The sequence below is a fragment of the Oncorhynchus clarkii genome, chromosome 8 (assembly GCF_045791955.1).
Source record: "Oncorhynchus clarkii lewisi isolate Uvic-CL-2024 chromosome 8, UVic_Ocla_1.0, whole genome shotgun sequence".
NCBI classification, from domain to species: Eukaryota; Metazoa; Chordata; class Actinopteri; order Salmoniformes; family Salmonidae; genus Oncorhynchus; species Oncorhynchus clarkii.
The window spans coordinates 6,157,173-6,178,996 of NC_092154.1; the positions used below are offsets into that span (position 1 = coordinate 6,157,173).

General features: G+C 42.1%; 1 protein-coding gene across 1 annotated transcript in view; it reads left to right on the forward strand.

Annotated features, from left to right (window-relative positions):
- Nucleotides 1–21,824, forward strand: part of LOC139415483 (steroid hormone receptor ERR2-like) — an 86,004-nt gene that overhangs the window by 2,680 nt on the left and 61,500 nt on the right. Inside the window, exon 2 of the mRNA XM_071163586.1 lies at nucleotides 20,135–20,562. Coding sequence (XP_071019687.1) covers nucleotides 20,148–20,562 — 415 coding nt within the window. The 5' untranslated portion in view covers nucleotides 20,135–20,147. The remainder of the gene's footprint in view (nucleotides 1–20,134; nucleotides 20,563–21,824) is intronic.

The following is a 21,824-nucleotide window of genomic DNA, read 5'->3' on the forward strand; positions in this document are numbered from 1 at the left end:
TAAACTGTACTGTTTCAAGCCCTCTAAATCCTCTTTTAACCTGCTTTACTGACACTCACATACTTTGGGTATGTTTAAGAATAATTACATAAATTGCTTAAGAACATTTAGTAAATTAGTAAATTAATTCATTTAGATGTATATATGTATATAATATACTTTTTAAAATATCGGTATAATCCTTTTTGTGTCATAGTATATTTTCTATTTCATATGTTTGTTTTTTTGTTTAATTTAACCTTTATTTAACAAGGCAAGACAGTTAAGAACAAATTCTTATTTACAATGACGGTCTACCCCGGCCAAACCCTCACCCGGACGAAGCTGAGCCAATTGTGCGTAGCCTAATGGGACTCCCAATCACGGACGGTTTTGATACAGCCTGGAATCAAACCAGGGTCTGTAGTGACGCCTCTAGCACTGAGATGCAGTGCCGTAGACCGCTGAACCACTCGGGTATCTGTTGATATCATTTGTATAGTGTGAAATTATCACTTATCTGCTAGTGCACAAAATGTCACCTCGTAGATACTTGGTTGTTTACTATGCTTCAAACACAGCAACGGTTTGTCTATTTCAGAGCAGTACTACAAATATTCTAAAGAAAGTAGTTTTACTTCAAATATTTGCGTAGGCTACGTCATGACATTTGTATATATCTTTAAATACTCTATACGTAATATATACTTTATAATTTACTCTATATGTTATATATATATATATATATATATATATATATACATTATGCTTTAAATACTCTATATGTAATATATACTTTATAATTTACTCTATATGTTATATATATATATATATATATATATATATATATATATATATATACATTATGCTTTAAATACTCTATACGTAATATATATTTTACATACATGCACCACATTACTACTGTATATAACTGAAGGCACCACATTACTACTGTATATAACTGTAGGCACCACATTACTATATAACTGTAGGCACCACATTCCTACTGTATATAACTGAAGGCACCACATTACTATATAACTGTATGCACCACATTACTACTGTATATAACTGAAGGCACCACATTACTACTGTATATTACTGCAGGCAACACATTACTACTGTATATAACTGTAGGCACCACATTACTATATAACTGAAGGCACCATATTACTACTGTATATAACTAAAGGCACCACATTACTACTGTATATAACTGTAGGCACCACATTACTATATAACTGAAGGCACCACATTACTACTGTATATTACTCTAGGCACCACATTACTATATAACTGAAGGCACCACATTACTACTGTATATAACTGTAGGCACCACATTACTACTGTATATAACTGAAGGCACCACATTACTATATAACTGAAGGCACCACATTACTACTGTATATAACTGAAGGCACCACATTACTATATAACTGAAGGCACCACATTACTACTGTATATAACTGAAGGCACCACATTACTACTGTATATAACTGTAGGCACCACATTACTATATAACTGAAGGCACCACATCATTATATAACTGTAGGCACCACATTATTACTGTATATAACTGAAGGCACCACATTACTATATAACTGAAGGCACCACATTACTATATAACTGAAGGCACCACATTACTACTGTATATTACTCTAGGCACCACATTACTATATAACTGAAGGCACCACATTATTATATAACTGTAGGCACCACATTATTACTGTATATAACTGAAGGCACCACATTACTATATAACTGAAGGCACCACATTACTATATAACTGAAGGCACCACATTATTGTATAACTGTAGGCACCACATTACTACTGTATATAACTGAAGGAACCACATTACTATATAACTGCAGGCACCACATTACTACTGTATATAACTGAAGGCACCACATTACTATATAACTGAAGGCACCACATTATTATATAACTGCAGGCACCAAATTATTATATAACTGAAGGCACCACATTACTACTGTATATAACTGCAGGCACCACATTACTACAGTGCATTGGGATAGTATTCAGACCCCTTGACTCTTCCACATTTTGTTATGTTAAAGCCTTATTCTAAAATGGATTACATTATTTTCTTCCCTCCATAATCTACACGCAATATCTCTGTCTTGAGGCTGTTATATTCGCTTTCGCTAAAATTAGTTATCAGGTCAGTGTGTGAGTCTCCAGTCCCACCTGTGTGTGTGTGTGAGAGTGCACTCACATCTATGCACACACTCACACACACACAAGGAGTGTGTGAGTGTGTGTCCATGTGTTAGTCTGTCTGTCAGTCTCTGTGACCACAGCTAGATACATTCTTGTCCGTCTGTCTGTCTGTCCGTCCATCCGTCCGCCCGTCCGTCTGTCTGTGACTAGATTCAACTCTAAAGACCAGGGAGCCTTTTGAAAGCCTCATAAAGTCGGCCATTGACTGGTAGATAGATAACAATAACAAATCAAGCATTGATTATCTCTATCTATCCTTGAGATGTTTCTACAACTTGATTGGAATCCATCTGTGGAAAATTCAATTGGTTGGACATGATTTGGAAAGGCACACACCTGTCTATATAAGGTCCCACAGTTGATAGTTCATGTCAGAACTAAAACCAAGCCATGAGGCCTGAAAGAATTGTCCTTAGAGCTCCAAGACAGGACTGGGAAGGGTTCCAAAAAATGTCTGCAGGATTGAAGGTCACCAAGAACACAATGGCCTCCATCATTCTTAAATGGAAGAAGTTTGGAATCACCAATATTCTTCCTAGAGCTGGCCGTCCGGCCAGACTGAGCAATCGGGGGAGAAGGGCCTTGGTCAGGGAGGTGACAAAGAACCCGATGGTCACTGACAGAGCTCCAGAGTTCCTCTGTGGACATGGGAAAAACTTCCAGAAGAACAACCATCTCTGCAGCACTCCACCAATCAGGCCTTTATGGTCGAGTGGCCAGACAGAAGCCACTTCTCAGTAAAAGGTACATGACAGCCCGATTGGAGTTTTTCCAAAAGCACCTAAAGATTCTAAGACCATGAGAAACAAGATTCTCTGGTCTGATGAAACCAAGATTGAACTCTATGGCCTGAATGCCAAGCGTCACATCTGGAGGAAACGTGGCACCATCCCTACAGTGAAGCATGGTGGTAGCAGCATCAAGCTGTGGCAATTTTATTCAGTGGCAGGGACTGGGAGACTAGTCAGGATCGAGGCAAAGGTGAACAGAGCAAAGTACAGACAGATCCATGATGAAAACCTGCTCCAGAGTGCTCAGGTACTCAGACCGGGGCGACGGTTCACCTTCCAACATGACAGTGACTTGACTTTGGCCCAAATCTCTGAATGTCATTGAGTGGCCCAGCCAGAGCCTGGACTTGAACCCAATCGAACATCTCTGGAGAGACCTGAAAACAGCTGTGCAGCAACGCTCCCCATCCAACTTGACAGAGCTTGAGAGGACCTACTAAGAAGAATGGTTGAAACTCCCCAAATACAGGTGTACCAAGCTTGTAGCATAAACCCAAGAAGACTCTAGGCTGTAATCGCTGCCAAAGATACTTCAACAAAGTACTGAGTAAAAGGTCTGAATAGTTATGTAAATGTAATTGTATATAATTTTTGCGAAAGCAAATCAAACAGCCTCATGATCATATGATGGAAACACCTGACGGCTTTCTAAATATATTGTTAAGGTCTTTTCTGACTATATTGAACCAATTCATAGAGAGGATGACAGATAGAGGATGACAGACAGGAAAGATAGAGAGGATGACAGTGGAGAGAGATAGAGAGGATGAGAGTAAAGAAAGACAGAGAGGATAACAGTGGAGAAAGACAGAGAGGATGACAGTGTAGAAAGACAGAGAGGATGACAGTTGAGAAAGACAGAGGATGGCAGTGGAGAAAGAGAGAGGGTGACAGTGGAGAAAGACAGAGAGGACGACAGTGGAGAAAGACAGAGAGGACGACAGTGGAGAAATACAGAGAGGATGACAGTGGAGAAAGACAGAGAGGATGACAGTGGAGAAAGACAGAGAGGGTGACAGTGGTGAAAGACAGAGAGGATTACAGTGGAGAAAGACAGAGAGGATGACAGTGGAGAAAGACAGAGAGGATGACAGTGGAGAAAGACAGAGAGGATGACAGTGGATAAAGATAGAGAGGATGACAGTGGAGAAAAATAAAGAGGATGACAGTGGAGAAAGACAGAGAGGATGACAGTGGAGAAAGACAGAGAGGATGACAGTAGAGAAAGACAGAGAGGACGACAGTGGAGAAAGACAAAGAGGATGACAGTGGAGAAAGACAGAGAGGACGACAGTGGAGAAAGACAGAGAGGACGACAGTGGAGAAAGATAGAGAGGATGACAGTGGAGAAAGATAGAGAGGATGACAGTGGAGAAAGACAGAGAGGACGACAGTGGAGAAAGACAGAGAGGATGACAGTGGAGAAAGACGGAGAGGATGACAGTGGAGAAAGACAGAGAGGATGACAGTGGAGAAAGATAGAGAGGATGACAGTGGAGAAAGACAGAGAGGATGACAGTGGAGAGAGACAGAGAGGATGACAGTGGAGAAAGACAAAGAGGACGACAGTGGAGAAAGATAGAGAGGATGACAGTGGAGAAAGAGAGAGAGTGACAGTGGAGAGAGACAGAGAGGATGACAGTGGAGAAAGACAGAGAGGATGACAGTGGAGAAAGACAGAGAGGATGACAGTGGAGAAAGACGGAGAGGATGACAGTGGAGAAAGACAGAGAGGATGACAGTGGAGAAAGATAGAGAGGATGACAGTGGAGAAAGACAGAGAGGATGACAGTGGAGAGAGACAGAGAGGATGACAGTGGAGAGAGACAAAGAGGATGACAGTGGAGAAAGACAGAGAGGATGACAGTGGAGAAAGACAGAGAGGATGACAGTGGAGAAAGACAGAGAGGACGACAGTGGAGATAGACAAAGAGGACGACAGTGGAGAAAGACAAAGAGGACGACAGTGGAGAAAGACAGAGAGGATGACCGTGGAGAAAGACAGAGAGGATGGCAGTGGAGAAAGACAGAGAGGACGACAGTAGAGAAAGACAGAGAGGATGACAGTAGAGAAAGACAAAGAGGACGACAGTGGAGAAAGATAGAGAGGATGACAGTGGAGAAAGAGAGAGAGTGACAGTGGAGAGAGACAGAGAGGATGACAGTGGAGAAAGACAGAGAGGATGACAGTGGAGAAAGACAGAGAGGATGACAGTGGAGAAAGACAGAGGATGACAGTGGAGAAAAACAGAGAGGACGACAGTGGAGAAAGACAAAGAGGACGACATTGGAGAAAGACAAAGAGGACGACAGTGGAGAAAGAGAGAGAGGATGACAGTGGAGAAAGACAAAGAGGACGACAGTGGAGAAAGACAGAGAGGATGACAGTGGAGAAAGAGAGAGAGGATGACAGTAGAGAAAGACAGAGAGGATGACCGTGGAGAAAGACAGAGAGGACAACAGTGGAGAAAGACAGAGATGACAACAGTGGAGAAAGAGAGAGAGGATGACAGTGGAGAAAGACAAAGAGGACGACAGTGGATAAAGACAGAGAGGATGACCGTGGAGAAAGACAGAGAGGATGACAGTGGAGAAAGACAGAGAGTGGAGAAAGAGAGAGGACGACAGTAGAGAAAGACAGAGAGGATAACAGTGGAGAAAGACAGAGAGGATAACAGTGGAGAAAGACAGTAAGCTGACTCAGACCTATACCGACCCTGTAGAAACGTGTGCCAGCTCAGACTGCTAGACTTCCCTTGGTTACACGTGTTATTTTCTTGACTGGATGGGATAGAAGCAGAAATGTAGTTTAGAACAACCAGTGACATTAAGATGAAGAGAATAATTGACAGATGTTTATTCATATAAGGGTAAATTAAGACTGTTTAATGATAAAAGCTTTATTTTATCTGACCTCTCATTCCATGACAAAATAACAGGTCCAGCAAATAGATTTCTGGGAAAAAAATCTGCAATTCGAACAGTTAATTGATATAATTTGAATGATATGACAGTCTGATTCTCAGTCTGATTCTTGCAGCACAGTATTGGGTTTTTATTGTTCTTACAGTATATTTGAAATGGATCCGTCTCAGTTTTGTTAGTGTTTTGTTAGTTCTGGGTTAGTTCTGGGTTAGTTCTGGAAACAAAAGTAATATGACAAGGAAAATCCAATACCACAATCAATAGCTCCATGGTATTAAATACATTAGTTGTGCGTTTTATCCCCAGCTCTTTTAAATTCAAGGAGATTTTAGTGATATTTTGCATAGTAGGCCAGCCTACATTATATATTGTGTATAATGTGTGTTATGCAGTGCTTTTCTAAAGACGGTTCAGGGAAACGGTTGACTTGAGTCCTTTACAACTGTAATGTTGTTTTGAATAAAACGGCATCTGTGTCAGTGTTATAGTGTCCCTGGCTAAAGTAGAGCTTGGGCTCTGTTGTTCTGATCAGCATCTGATTTGTCAAGAGCTTGGGCTCTCTGTTTCTGATTGGTTAAGAGTTTGCTTCCTCTCAGCTGACCTGTGGCATCTGGTTAAATGTTTGATTACTGGTGTTGGTCTAACCGGAACAAGATATTTAGAATGGTATTTCTAGCTTACTTATAGTTCAGCTGTTGGTCTGGATAGATGCAGTAGAAATGAGTGGGTCACTGGGCCTGGATAGATGGCTGTGTCACTGGGCCTGGATAGATGGCTGGGTCACTGGGCCTGGATAGATGGCTGTGTCACTGGGCCTGGATAGATGCTGTAGAAATGGGTGAATCATCGGGCCTTGGTCTGGTCTGGTGTAAGTAACAGCAATAACAACGGGTGCCCTGGCCAGAGAATTAGGAATTAGAACTTTAGATTTCTGCTGATGGATGGAGAGAGCAGGTGGTGGGAAAAGTGTTGGTTTTGAGCCACCCTGTTCCGACAATCGCAGAGTGACATGTTTATTAATGACAGTAGCTGCTAGCTGGTATGTGGTGTGGATGGGTACAGTACACACTGTAAAAAAAAGTTAATCTGAAATGCTTTTTCTGATTGTTATGATCCAAAATTACACTTTGGTTTGTTCATCCTATTCTATTCAATTTGTTTGAAATCAAATAATGATTTTGTCTGATCAATGTGATGTTTTGAACTGAACGGAAGTTTCTAAATACCACATTCACATTGCAGTGGGCGCAACGTACTAGCTACAGGCTAACAGAAGATTTGGTAGTGTGGCCTATTGGATGCCTGATTTTCAGTTTGTTCACCCATGACAGTGAATGTCATTCCAGGTAATGTTTTCTGTATTATTTTATGATTATACAGCACGTTCCCTGCAAGCACTGAATTTTAAATGATATCTGTGTAAATAGACAAAAGAGCCTGGGAATGTTTCCCAATGGGCCTATGAGTGGCGCAGCGGTCTAAGTCACTGCATCTCAGTGCTTGAGGTGTCACAGACACCCTGGTTTGATTTCAGGCTAGCCATGATTGGGAGTCCCATAGGGTGGCGTGCAATTTCCCCGGGTTTGGTTGGTGTAGGCCGTCATTGTAAATAAGAATTTGTTCTTAATTAACTGAATTACCTAGTTATATCAAGGTTAAAAAAATATATATATATATGAGATTGTAACCAGTTAATGTGAAAGTCTTAGGTAAAGAAGGTGTTTGGAGTCATGATTTCATGTGATGAAACTAAGTTAATATCTTGATTAACAGGACATTGATTTAATTGCTTGTTAGCCAATTGAAGAAATGTGGATAGGTAATTCCAAAGTGAGAAATCAACTAGGAACAACATGAAAAAATGGGTTGTATACATATTAGTTTGTATCTGTGTTATTTATTAGGTTTAACAAAAAGGGGGATGTTGAATGTTAAAAGAAATAGGTCACAACTTTGTAATAGTTGGTACTGAATTGTATGTTTGGCTTCAAAACATTTAGTTATTTTCTTGTAAACAGCTGTTTTCTTAGGTTGATCCAAACATTACCAGCCTTTCAAAGCACTTCATGGCTATGGATGTGAGTGCTACAGGTCTGTAGTCATTTAGGCAGGTTGCCTTTGTGTGCTTGGGCACAGGGACTATGGTGGTCTGCTTGAAACATGTTGGTATTACAGACTCAATCAGGGACATGTTGAAAATGTCAGTGAAGACACCTGCCAGTTGGTCAGCACATGCCCGGAGCACACGTCCTGGTAGTCCGTCCGGCCCCGCAGCCTTGTGTATGTTGACCTGTTTAAAGGTCTTACTCACATCGGCTACGGAGAGCGTGATCACACAGTCGTCCGGAACAGCTGATGCACTCATGCATGCCTCAGTGTTGGCCTCGAAGCGAGCATAGAAGTGATTTAGCTCGTCTGGTAGGCTCATGTCACTGACCAACTTGCGGCTGTGGTTCCCTTTGTAGCCTGTAATAGTTTGCAAGCCCTGCAACATAAGACGAGCGTCGGAGCCGGTGTAGTACGATTCAATCTTAGCCCTGTATTGACGCGTTGCCTGTTTGATGGTTTGTCAGAGGGCATAGCAGGATATTTTATAAGCTTCCGGGTTAGAGTCCCGCACCTTGAAAGTGGCAGCTTTACCCTTTAGCTCAGTGCGAATGTTGCCTGTAATCTATGGTTTCTGGTTGGGGTATGTACTTACAGTCACTGTGGGGACGACGTCCTCGATGCACTTATTGATAAAGCCAGTGACTGATGTGATGTACTCCTTAATGCCATCGGAAGAATCCCGGAGCATGTTCCAGTCTGTGATAGCAAAACAGTCCTGTAGTTTAGCATTTGCTTCATCTGACCACTTTTTTATAGACCGAGTCACTGCTGCTTCCTGCTTTAATTTAGTTCTATCAGGAGGATAGAATTGTGGTCGGATTTACCAAATGGAGGGCGAGGGAGAGTTTTGTACACGTCTCTGTGTGTGGAGTACAGGTGATCTAGATTTTTTTTCTCTCTGGTTGCACGTTTAACATGTTCATGGAAATTAGGTGGAACTGATTTAAGTTTCCCTGCATTAAAGTCTCTGAGTGGTTTCCTGTTTGCTTATTTCCTTATACAGCTGACTGAGTGCGGTCTTAGTGCCAGCATCTGTCTGTGGTGGTAAATAAACAGCTACAAAAAGTATAGCTGAGAACTCTCTAGGCAAGTAGTGTGGCCTGCAATTTATCAGAATATACTCTACCTCAAGTGAGCAAAATCTAGAGACTTTCTTAGATTTTGTGTACCAGCTATTGTTTACAAATATGCACAGACCACCCCCCCCCCCCCCCCCCCCCGTTCTATCTTGCCGAGCTAGCTGAATATCCAGCTAGCTGAATATCCATGTCATCATTGACGTAAGATTTTATCGTTTTTTGATGTCCTGTTTGTAGGATATTCGTGATCGTACCTCAAAAATGTCACATTTTTTAAGATTCATACTTTTACTTTTTGATACTTAAGTACATTTTAAACCAAATACTTTTAGACTTTTGCTGAAGTAGTATTTTACTGGGTGACTTTTACTTTTTAAGGTATCTTTACTTTTACTCAAGTATGAAAATTGGGTACTTTTTCCACGACTGCAGTGAATGGCTTTACTGAAGAGCAATAGAAAATGAGTATCACTGTGTGGTTTAAAGGCACCCCTTTAAATTAGTGGATTTGAGCATTTCAGCCACACCTGTTGATGACAGGTGTATAACATCGAGCACACAGCCATGCAATCTCCATAGACAAACATTGGCAGTACAATGGCCCTCACTGAAGACCTCAGTGACTTTCAATGTGGTACTGTCTTCTGATACCACCTTTCCAAGAAGTCAGTTCGTAAATTTCTGTCCTGCTAGAGCTGCCCCCGGTCAAATGTAAGTGCTGTTATTGTGAAGTGGAAAAGTCTAGGAAAGACAACGGCTCAGCCGCAAATTGGTAGGCCACACCAGCTCACAGAGCGGGACCACCAAGTGCTGAAGCGCAAAGTGCGTAAAAATTGTCTGTCCTCGGTTGCTACACTCACTACCGAATTCCAAACTGCCTCTGGAAGCAACTTCAGCAGAAGAACTGTTCAGCAGGAGCTTCATGAAATGGGTTTCCATAGTTGAGCAGCCACACACAAGCAAGCCTAAGACCACCATGTGCAAAGCCAAGCGTTGGCTAGAGTGGTGTAAAGCTCGTTGCCATTGGACTCTGGAGCAGTGGAAACACGTTCTCTGGAGTGATGAATCACACTTCACCATCTGGCAGTCTGACGACGGATGAATCTGGGTTTGGCGAATGCCAGGAAAACGTTACCTGCCCCAATGCATAGGGCCAACTGTACAGTTCTGTGGAGGAGGAATGATGGTCTGGGGCTGTTTTTCAAGGTTCGCCCTAGGCCCTTTCATTCCAGTGAAGTGAAAAATCTTAACGCTACAATGACATTCTAGACGATTCTGTTTGAGGAAGGCCCTTTCCTGTGTCAGCATGACAATGCCTCCGTGCACAAAGCGAGGTCCATATAGAAATGGTTTGTCAAAATTTTTGTGGAAGAACTTGACTGGCCTGCACAGAGCCCTGACCTCATCCCCATCGAACACCTTTGGGATGAATTGTAACGCGGACTGCAAGCCAGGCCTAATCGCCCAACATCAGTGCCCAACGCTCTTGTGGCTGAATGGAAGCAAGTCCCCTCAGCAATGTTCCAATATCTAGTGGAAAACCTTCCCAGAAGAGTGGAGGCTGTTATAGCAGCAAAGGGGGGGGACCAATTCCATATTAGTGTCCATGATTTTGGAATGAGATGTTGGACGAGCAGGTGTCCACAAACGTCTGTAGTATGTGTACGTTCTTCAGGAACACAGTCTGTCAAGGACTGAATACATCAAGCTGCTTGAAACCGCAAGCCAACATTGAATTAAAATGCAAAGCTGAATAATTTACACACCTGAACAAAATGCAAAGCTGAGTCATTTACACACCTGAACAAAATGCAAAGCTGAGTCATTTACACACCTGAACAAAATGCAAAGCTGAGTCATTTACACACCTGAACAAAATGCAAAGCTGAGTCATTTACACACCTGAACAAAATGCAAAGCTGAGTCATTTACACACCTGAACAAAATGCAAAGCTGAGTCATTTACACACCTGAACAAAATGCAAAGCTGAGTCATTTACACACCTGAACAAAATGCAAAGCTGAGTCATTTACACACCTGAACAAAATGCAAAGCTGAGTCATTTACACACCTGAACAAAATGCAAAGCTGAGTCATTTACACACCTGAACAAAATGCAAAGCTGAATCATTCACACACCTGAACAAAATGCAAAGCTGAGTCATTCACACACCTGAACAAAATGCAAAGCTGAGTCATTTACACACCTGAACAAAATGCAAAGCTGAATCATTCACACACCTGAACAAAATGCAAAGCTGAGTCATTTACACACCTGAACAAAATGCAAAGCTGAGTCATTTACACACCTGAACAAAATGCAAAGCTGAATCATTCACACACCTGAACAAAATGCAAAGCTGAGTCATTTACACACCTGAACAAAATGCAAAGCTGAATCATTCACACACCTGAACAAAATGCAAAGCTGAGTCATTTACACACCTGAACAAAATGCAAAGCTGAATCATTCACACACCTGAACAAAATGCAAAGCTGAATCATTCACACACCTGAACAAAATGCAAAGCTGAATCATTCACACACCTGAACAAAATGCAAAGCTGAATCATTCACACACCTGAACAAAATGCAAAGCTGAATCATTCACACACCTGAACAAAATGCAAAGCTGAATCATTCACACACCTGAACAAAATGCAAAGCTGAATCATTCACACACCTGAACAAAATGCAAAGCTGAGTCATTTACACACCTGAACAAAATGCAAAGCTGAGTCATTTACACACCTGAACAAAATGCAAAGCTGAGTCATTTACACACCTGAACAAAATGCAAAGCTGAGTCATTCACACACCTGAACAAAATGCAAAGCTGAGTCATTTACACACCTGAACAAAATGCAAAGCTGAGTCATTTACACACCTGAACAAAATGCAAAGCTGAGATTCACACACCTGAACAAAATGCAAAGCTGAGTCATTTACACACCTGAACAAAATGCAAAGCTGAATCATTCACACACCTGAACAAAATGCAAAGCTGAGTCATTCACACACCTGAACAAAATGCAAAGCTGAGTCATTTACACACCTGAACAAAATGCAAAGCTGAATCATTCACACACCTGAACAAAATGCAAAGCTGAGTCATTTACACACCTGAACAAAATGCAAAGCTGAGTCATTTACACACCTGAACAAAATGCAAAGCTGAATCATTCACACACCTGAACAAAATGCAAAGCTGAGTCATTTACACACCTGAACAAAATGCAAAGCTGAATCATTCACACACCTGAACAAAATGCAAAGCTGAGTCATTTACACACCTGAACAAAATGCAAAGCTGAATCATTCACACACCTGAACAAAATGCAAAGCTGAATCATTCACACACCTGAACAAAATGCAAAGCTGAATCATTCACACACCTGAACAAAATGCAAAGCTGAATCATTCACACACCTGAACAAAATGCAAAGCTGAATCATTCACACACCTGAACAAAATGCAAAGCTGAATCATTCACACACCTGAACAAAATGCAAAGCTGAATCATTCACACACCTGAACAAAATGCAAAGCTGAGTCATTTACACACCTGAACAAAATGCAAAGCTGAGTCATTTACACACCTGAACAAAATGCAAAGCTGAGTCATTTACACACCTGAACAAAATGCAAAGCTGAGTCATTCACACACCTGAACAAAATGCAAAGCTGAGTCATTTACACACCTGAACAAAATGCAAAGCTGAGTCATTTACACACCTGAACAAAATGCAAAGCTGAGATTCACACACCTGAACAAAATGCAAAGCTGAGTCATTCACACACCTGAACAAAATGCAAAGCTGAGTCATTCACACACCTGAACAAAATGCAAAGCTGAGTCATTCGAACAAAAATGAGAGGAAAAGATAAGCCAACTTACACTAGTAATACAGTCCACTCTCACACACACACACACACACACACACACACACACACACACACACACACACACACACACACACACACACACACAATCTACGTGTTAGACGTGAAGGGAAGAGAATGGGAGGGTTCTGTTTATGTCGATGAACAAGGACAGGACAGACTGTCAAACAGAGATTAATGAACTCATTTCATGCATGGCTCCTTGGCTCTCCTGTACAATGAGTGTGTGTGTGTGTGTGTGTGTATGTGTGTGTGTGTGTGTGTGTGTGTGTGTTTCGGTGTGTGTGTGTATGTGTGTGTGTGTGTGTGTGTGTGTGTGTGTTCAGCGTTGTGATTTATGCCTTGTTCTGCCATGGCAGCCTAACCCTTAACAATCAAATGTCCTCTCTTTGGATAAATTCATAGTGTAGTGGAACCGAATAGGCGGGCTATTAACCCTTCGTGTATCACTGGCTTAGTAACACAACTAGATCACCTCTATTAGCCCACAAGGATAAAGTATATAGGGCATCAAAACAGCAGAAAAGTACAAAGCAACAAAAAGCTTCCAGGAATAACAGTATCTTAAAGTCTCCATGGTGATATTTAGATAATCCACATTACTACATTTTAAAAAGTTCAAATTATACCCGATGATTCTCAATGGTAAACCCACTGAGATGGTGGTTTACGGCGCCGACTTCCCGACAGAGATGGCCGCCTCGCTTCGCGTTCCTAGGATACTATGCAGTATTTTCTTTTTTGTTTTTTTTACGTGTTATTTCTTACATTGGTACCCCAGGCAATCTTAGGTTTCATTACATACAGTTGGGAGGAACTACTGAATATAAGAGCAACGTCAACTCACCATCATTACGACCAGGAATATGACTTTCCCAAAACGGATCCTGTGTTCTGCCTTCCACCCAGGACAATGGATTGGATCCCAGCCGGCGACCCAAAACAACGACGGTGTAAAAGGGGCAGACGAAGCGGTCTTCTGGTCAGGCTCCGGAGATGGGCACATCGCGCACCGCTCCCTAGCATACTACTCGCCAATGTCCAGTCTCTTGACAACAACGTTGATGAAATCCGAGCAAGGGCAGCATTCCAGAGAGACATCAGAGACTGTAACGTTCTTTGCTTCACGGAAACATGGCTCACTCGAGAGACGCTAACGGAGTCGGTGCAGCCAGCTGGTTTCTCAACGCATCGCGCCGACAGAAACAAACATCTCTCTGGTAAGAAGAAGGGCGGGGGAGTATGCCTTACGATTAACGAGACGTGGTGTGATCATAACAACATACAGGAACTCAAGTCCTTCTGTTCACCTTACTTAGAATTCCTCACAATCAAATGTCAATCACAGCCATATATATTTCCCTCCAAGCAGGCACATCGATGGCCCTGAACAAACTTTATTTGACTCTATGCAAACTGGAAACCACATATCCTGAGGCTGCATTCAATGTAGCTGGGGATTTTAACAAGGCTAATCTGAAAACAAGACTCCCTAAAATCTATCAGCATATCGATTGTGCAACCAGGGCTGGCAAAACCCTGGATCATTGTTATTCTAACTTCTGCGACACATATAAGGCCCTCCCCCACCCTCCTTTCGGAAAAGCTGACCACGACTCCATTTTGTTGCTTCCAGCCTACAGACAGAAACTAAAACAGGAAGCTCCGGCGCTCAGGTCTGGTCAACGCTGGTCCGACCAATCTGATTCCACGCTTCAAGACTGCTTCGATCACGTGGATTGGGATATGTTTCGCATTGCGTCCAACAACAACATTGACGAAAACGCTGATTCGGTGAGCGAGTTCGTTAGAAAGTGCATCCGTATTCAGTGAGCGAGTTCATTAGAAAGTGCATCGGCGATGTAGTACCCAGAGCAACTATTAAAACATTCCCAAACCAGAAACCGTGGATTGATGGCAGCATTCGCGCGAAACTGAAAGCTCGAATCACTGCTTTTAACCAGGGCAAGGTGACCGGAAACATGACCGAATACAAACAGTGTAGCTATTCCCTCCGCAAGGCAATCAAACAAGCTAAGCGTCAGTATAGAGACAAAGTAGAGTCACAATTCAACGTCTCAGAAACAAGAGGTATGTGGCAGGGTTTACAGTCAATCACGGACTACAGGAAGAAATCCAGCCCAGTCACGGACCAGGATGTCTTGCTCCCAGACAGACTAAATAACTTCTTTGCTCGCTTTGAGGACAACACAGTGCCACTGACACGGCCCGCTACCAAAACCTGCGGACTCTCCTTTACTGCAGCCGAACTGAGTAAAGCATTTAAACGTGTTAACCCTCGCAAGGCTGCAGGCCCAGATGGCATCCACAGCCGCGTCCTCAAAGCATGCGCAGACCAGCTGGTCTGTGTGTTTACGGACATATTCAAACCTTATCGCAGTCTGCTGTCCCCTCATGCTTCCACCATTGTTCCTGTTCCCAAGAAAGCTAATGTAACTGAGCTAAACGACTGCTGCCCCGTAGCACTCACTTCCGTCATCATGAAGTGCTTTGAGAGACTAGTCAAGGACCATATCACCTCCACCCTACCTAACACCCTAGACCCACTCCAATTTGCTTACCGCCCCAATAGGTCCACAGACGACGCAATCGCAACCACACTGCACACTGCCCTAACCCATCTTGACAAGAGGAATACATATGTGAGAATGCTGTTCATCGACTACAGCTCAGCATTTAACACCATAGTACCCTCCAAACTCGTCATCAAGCTTGAGACCCTGGGTCTCGACACCGCCCTGTGCAACTGGGTACTGGACTTCCTGACGGTCCGCCCCCAGGTGGTGAGAGTAGGTAACAACATCTCCACCCCGCTGATCCTCAACACTGGGGCTCCACAAGGGTGCGTTCTGAGCCCTCTCCTGTACTCCCTGTTCACCCACGACTGCGTGGCCATGCACTCCTCCAACTCAATCATCAAGTTTGCGGATGACACAACAGTGGTAGGCTTGATTACCAACATCGACGAGACGGCCTACAGGGAGGAGGTGAGGGCCCTCGGAGTGTGGTGTCAGGAAAATAACCTCACACTCAACGTCAACAAAACAAAGGAGATGATCGTGGACTTCAGGAAACAGCAGAGGGAGCACCCCCCTATCCACATCGACGGGACAGTAGTGGAGAGGGTAGTAAGTTTTAAGTTCCTCGGCGTACACATCACGGACAAACTGAAATTGGTCCACCCACACAGACAGCATTGTGAAGAAGGCGCAGCAGCGCCTCTTCAACCTCAGGAGGCTGAAGAAATTTGGCTTGTCACCAAAAGCACTCACAAACTTTTACAGATGCACAATCGAGAGCATCCTGTCGGGCTGTATCACCGCCTGGTACGGCAACTGCTCCGCCCACAACCGTAAGGCTTTCCAGAGGGTAGTGAGGTCTGCACAACGCATCACCGGGGGCAAACTACCTGCCCTCCAGGACACGTACACCACCCGATGTCACAGGAAGTCCATAAAGATCATCAAGGACAACAACCACAACAAGCCACTGCCTGTTCACCCCGCTATCATCCAAAAGGCGAGGTCAGTACAGGTGCATCAAAGCAGGGACCGAGAGACTGAAAAACAGCTTCTATCTCAAGGCCATCAGACTGTTAAACAGCCACCACTAACATTGAGTGGCTGCTGCCAACATACTGACTCAACTCCAGCCACTTGAATAATGGGAATTGATGGAAAAACTTCATCACTATCCACATTAAACAATGCCACTTAATATAATGTTTACATACCCTGCATTACTCATCTCATATGTATATACTGTACTCTATACCATCTACTGCATCTTGCCTATGCCGTTCTGTACCATCACTCATTCATATATCTTTATGTACATATTCTTTATCCCTTTACACTTGTGTGTATAAGGTAGTAGTTGTGGAATTGTTAGGTTAGATTACTCGTTGGTTATTACTGCATTGTCGGAACTAGAAGCACAAGCATTTCGCTACACTCGCATTAACATCTGCTAACCATGTGTATGTGACAAATACAATTTGATTTGATATACCCACTGATTCCCAATTATATTCCCACTTTTATACCCACTGATTCTCAATTATATTCCCACTGATATACCCACTGATTCTCAATTATATTCCCACTGATATACCCACTGATTCTCAATTATATTCCCACTGATATACCCACAGATTCTCAATTATATTCCAACTGGTATACACACAGATTCTCAAATTTATTCCTAATGATATACCCACCGATTCTCAATTATATTCCCAATGATAATTCCTCCATCTTTCTGTCTGTGAATGCTGAATGATATAATAAGCATTTGATTTCTTTACACTTCTCAACTCCCTCCAGCAGAAAATAGAATGGGCTATACTTTACAAGTGAAATCTAGATTACAGTCCAGATTAAAACTCCAGTCTGTTTAATATTTTATTAGACACAGCCTGTTATTGCAACCCAAATGGCCCACTAATCCCTTCGTAGTGCACTACCTTAAACCCATGGGTCCTGGTATAAACCCATGGATCCTGGTATAAACCCATGGGTCCTGGTATAAACCCATGAATCCTGGTATAAACCCCTGGATCCTGGTATCAACCCATGGATCCTGGTATCAACCCATGCAACCTGGTATCAACCCATGGGTCCTGGTATAAACCCATGGATCCTAGTATAAACCCATGGATCCTAGTATCAACTCATGGATCCTGGTATCAACCCATGGATCCTGGTATAAACCCATGGATCCTAGTATAAACCCATGGATCCTGGTATCAACTCATGGATCCTGGTATCAACCCATGGATCCTGGTATCAACCCATGGATCCTGGTATAAACTCATGGATCCTGGTATCAACCCATGGGTCTTGTCTGTGGGTTCCCGAGTGGTGCAGCGGTCTAAGGCACTGCATCTCAGTGCTGGAGGCGTCTCTACAGACACCCTGGTTGGGTTCCAGGCTGTATCACAAACGGCCGTGATTGGGAGTTCCGTAGGGCGGTGTACAATTGGTCCAGTGTCATCCGGGTTTGGCCGGAGTAGGCCGTCATTATAAACCAGAATTTGTTCTTAAACTGACTTGCCTAGTTAAACAAAGGTTACATTAAAGTAATAATCAAGTAGTCCACTATAGGGAATAGGGGATCATTTGGCACTCATCCTCTGTTGAATGCAGCCCAACAGAACATATCCCATATCTCCATCCCCATCTAAATGATATTAACCGTCTGGTCTGACTAATTATGTTAACCGTCTGGTCTGACTGATTAAAAATGCATAAGAAATGTCTGGGAAAATGAGAGTAGGGTTTAGGTCTGAAAGCCGGAAGGAAGGAAGGGAGAGGGTCGATACATGGCTGGGTGTGTGTGTGTCTGTGTGTGTGTGTGTGTGTCTGTGTGTGTAGTGTAGCGTCTATCTCATTCCAGCAGTTAGGACAGAGGGCTAAGATTGTCCCTGCCTGATTCTAAAAACTGCATATGTACAAACGCATATATTTGCTGTACATATTCATATATTTAGCATACATATTCATATATTTAGCATACATATTCACATATTTTCCGTACTTATTCATATATGTGCCATATATATTCATATATTTGCCATATATATTTCTATATTTGCTGTACATATTCATATATTTGCCATACATATTCATATATTTGCCATATATATTTATATATTTGCTGTACATATTCATATATTTGCCATACATATTCATATATTTGCCATATATATTTATATATTTGCTGTACATATTCATATATTTGCCATACATATTTATATATTTGCTGTACATATTCATATATTTGCCATACATATTCATATATTTTCCATATATATTTATATATTTGCTGTACATATTCATATATTTTCCATACATATTCATATATTTTCCATACATATTCATATATTTTCCATATATATTTATATATTTGCTGTACATATTCATATATTTGCCATATATATTCATATATTTGCCATACATATTCATATATTTGCCATATATATTTATATATTTGCTGTACATATTCATATATTTTCCATACATATTCATATATTTGCCATATATATAATTATATATTTGCTGTACATATTCATATATTTGCCATATATATTCATATATTTGCCATATTTATTCATATATTTGCCGTATATATTCATATATTTGCTGTACATATTCATATATTTTCCATACATATTCATATATTTGCCATATATATAATTATATATTTGCTGTATATATTCATATATTTGCTGTATATATTCATATATTTGCCGTATATATTTAAATATTTATATATTTGCCGTATATATATATATACATATATATATATATTTGCCATATATATTTATATATTTATATATTTGCCGTATATATTTAAATATTTATATATTTGCCGTATATATATATACATATATATATATATTTGCCATATATATTTATATATATATATATTTGCCATATATATTTATATATTTATATATTTGCCGTATATATTCATATATATTCATATATATACAGACACACAGACACACAGACACACAGACACACAGACACACAGACACACAGACACACACACGCCCTCTGCTCGTTCCCTCATCTCCTTGTGGTAACTCAGCACCGTGTTTTATCCAACCAGGACTATTGATTGAGATCGGGTCATAATAGCCGTGATTCTGCGCATGCTGAGAGCAACAACAACTCTCCCTTTAACAGCGTGTTTCGAGTTTCATTCACTTTATTCTATTTCCGTTTAGTTAACATCACAGAAATGAGAAGTTACGGATATTTTCTCATTCTGTTTACGCACAAAATAAATCCCTCTTATTTAGAAAGATATAAGGACAAAAAAGGTCAGCTGGAGGTCAGGAGACGGTCCCGGGGAGGTCAGAGGAAAGGAGAATGGTAAAGGTGCACACTCAGAAAGGACAGTTCAAAGGATCCCGGACAGTCTCATGTCACTGTAGGTCTCACTATCTGTCTCTTTCTTAAACAGTCCTTTTGCACAATACTGGTAGAACTGGGTGGTACACAATCATTTCAAAACATTCAAATAAAGATAAAGTGATATACAGTTATTTTCTCCTCTATTTCCTGTGTTCCTATAGGTTGCTGAGCAGGATGCCCTCTGACCTCCAGGAGCGTCACCTGACCTCCAGCTGCGGCTCCTATATCAAGACTGAGCCCTCCTCCCCCTCCTCCTCGTTGGTTGACACCGTCAGCCACCACAGCCCCTCGGCCAATAGCGACGTTAGCGGCAGTTACATCAACGTAAACAACCTCAACGGAAGCTCGCACGTCCTCGACTCCCCGCCCATGTTCAACCCGGGCATGCTGGGAGGGGGCGGAGCCTGTCTCCGGAGGTATGACGACTGCGGAGAGGGCGTGGCGGATGATTCTCCAATCAAGTGCGAGTATATGTTGAATGCAATACCAAAAAGGCTGTGTCTGGTGTGTGGGGATATCGCATCAGGTTACCACTATGGGGTCGCCTCCTGTGAGGCCTGCAAAGCCTTCTTCAAAAGGACCATACAAGGTATAGTACCACTCACTCCCTCAGTCACTCACTCACAGCGATTCACCTCTCATGTACCTATCTGTTGAGGCCCCATTACATTAACTGTTGGATGATCCTATGTGGTCCCATTGTGACTCAGTTGAGAGTTGACGGGGTTACAGTCACAGATATACTAAACCAGTTGACAGTTGCCAAGGTTACAGTCACAGATATACTAAACCAGTTGAGAGTTGCAAGGGTTAGAGTCACAGATATGCTAAACCAGTTGACAGTTGCCAGGGTTGCAGTCACAGATATACTAAACCAGTTGAGAGTTGCCAGGGTTAAAGTCACAGATATACTAAACCAGTTGACAGTTGCCAGGGTTACAGTCACTGATATACTAAACCAGTTGAGAGTTGCCAGGGTTACAGTCACAGATATACTAAACCAGTTGACAGTTGCCAGGGTTACAGTCACAGATATACTAAACCAGTTGAGAGTTGCCAGGGTTAAAGTCACAGATATACTAAACCAGTTGACAGTTGCCAAGGTTACAGTCACAGATATACTAAATCAGTTGAGCGTTGCCAGGGTTACAGTCACAGATATACTAAACCAGTTGACAGTTGCCAGGGTTACAGTCACAGATATACTAAACCAGTTGAGAGTTACCAGGGTTACAAAACCAGTTGCTTTGGATAAAAGTGTCTGCTAAATGCCATTTTTATTTCTATTTTTTTTAGTCAGCAGACGCTCTAATCCAGAGCAACATACAAGTAAGTAAAACGACATCATCTCATGAACATTGTAAGTTTTACAACTTTCAACCCCCCAAAAAAGACGTTGCTAACGACATAATCAAATATTAGGTACAATACAATCTTCTTGTCACGGTCGTCCTCATCTTCATCTGAAGAGGAGAGGCGAAAAGGATCAGAGGACCATTATGCAGCGTGGTAAGTGTCCATGGTAAATCTTTAATAAAGAAAGTACTGACACTGCATACAAAACAATAAACCAAATACGACCGTGAAGCTACAAATGAGACCTGTGCTGACACAAGCCACTAACATAGACAAACAAACATAGACTGCCCACCCAACTCACGCCCTGACCATACTAAATAAATACAAAACAAAGGAAATAAAGGTCAGAACGTGACAGTACCCCCCCCCCCCCAAAGGTGCGGACTCCGGCCGCAAAACCTTGACCTATAGGGGAGGGTCTGGGTGGGCGTCTGTCCGCGGTGGCGGCTCTGGCGCGGGACGCGGCCCCCACTTCGCCATTGTCTTAGTCCG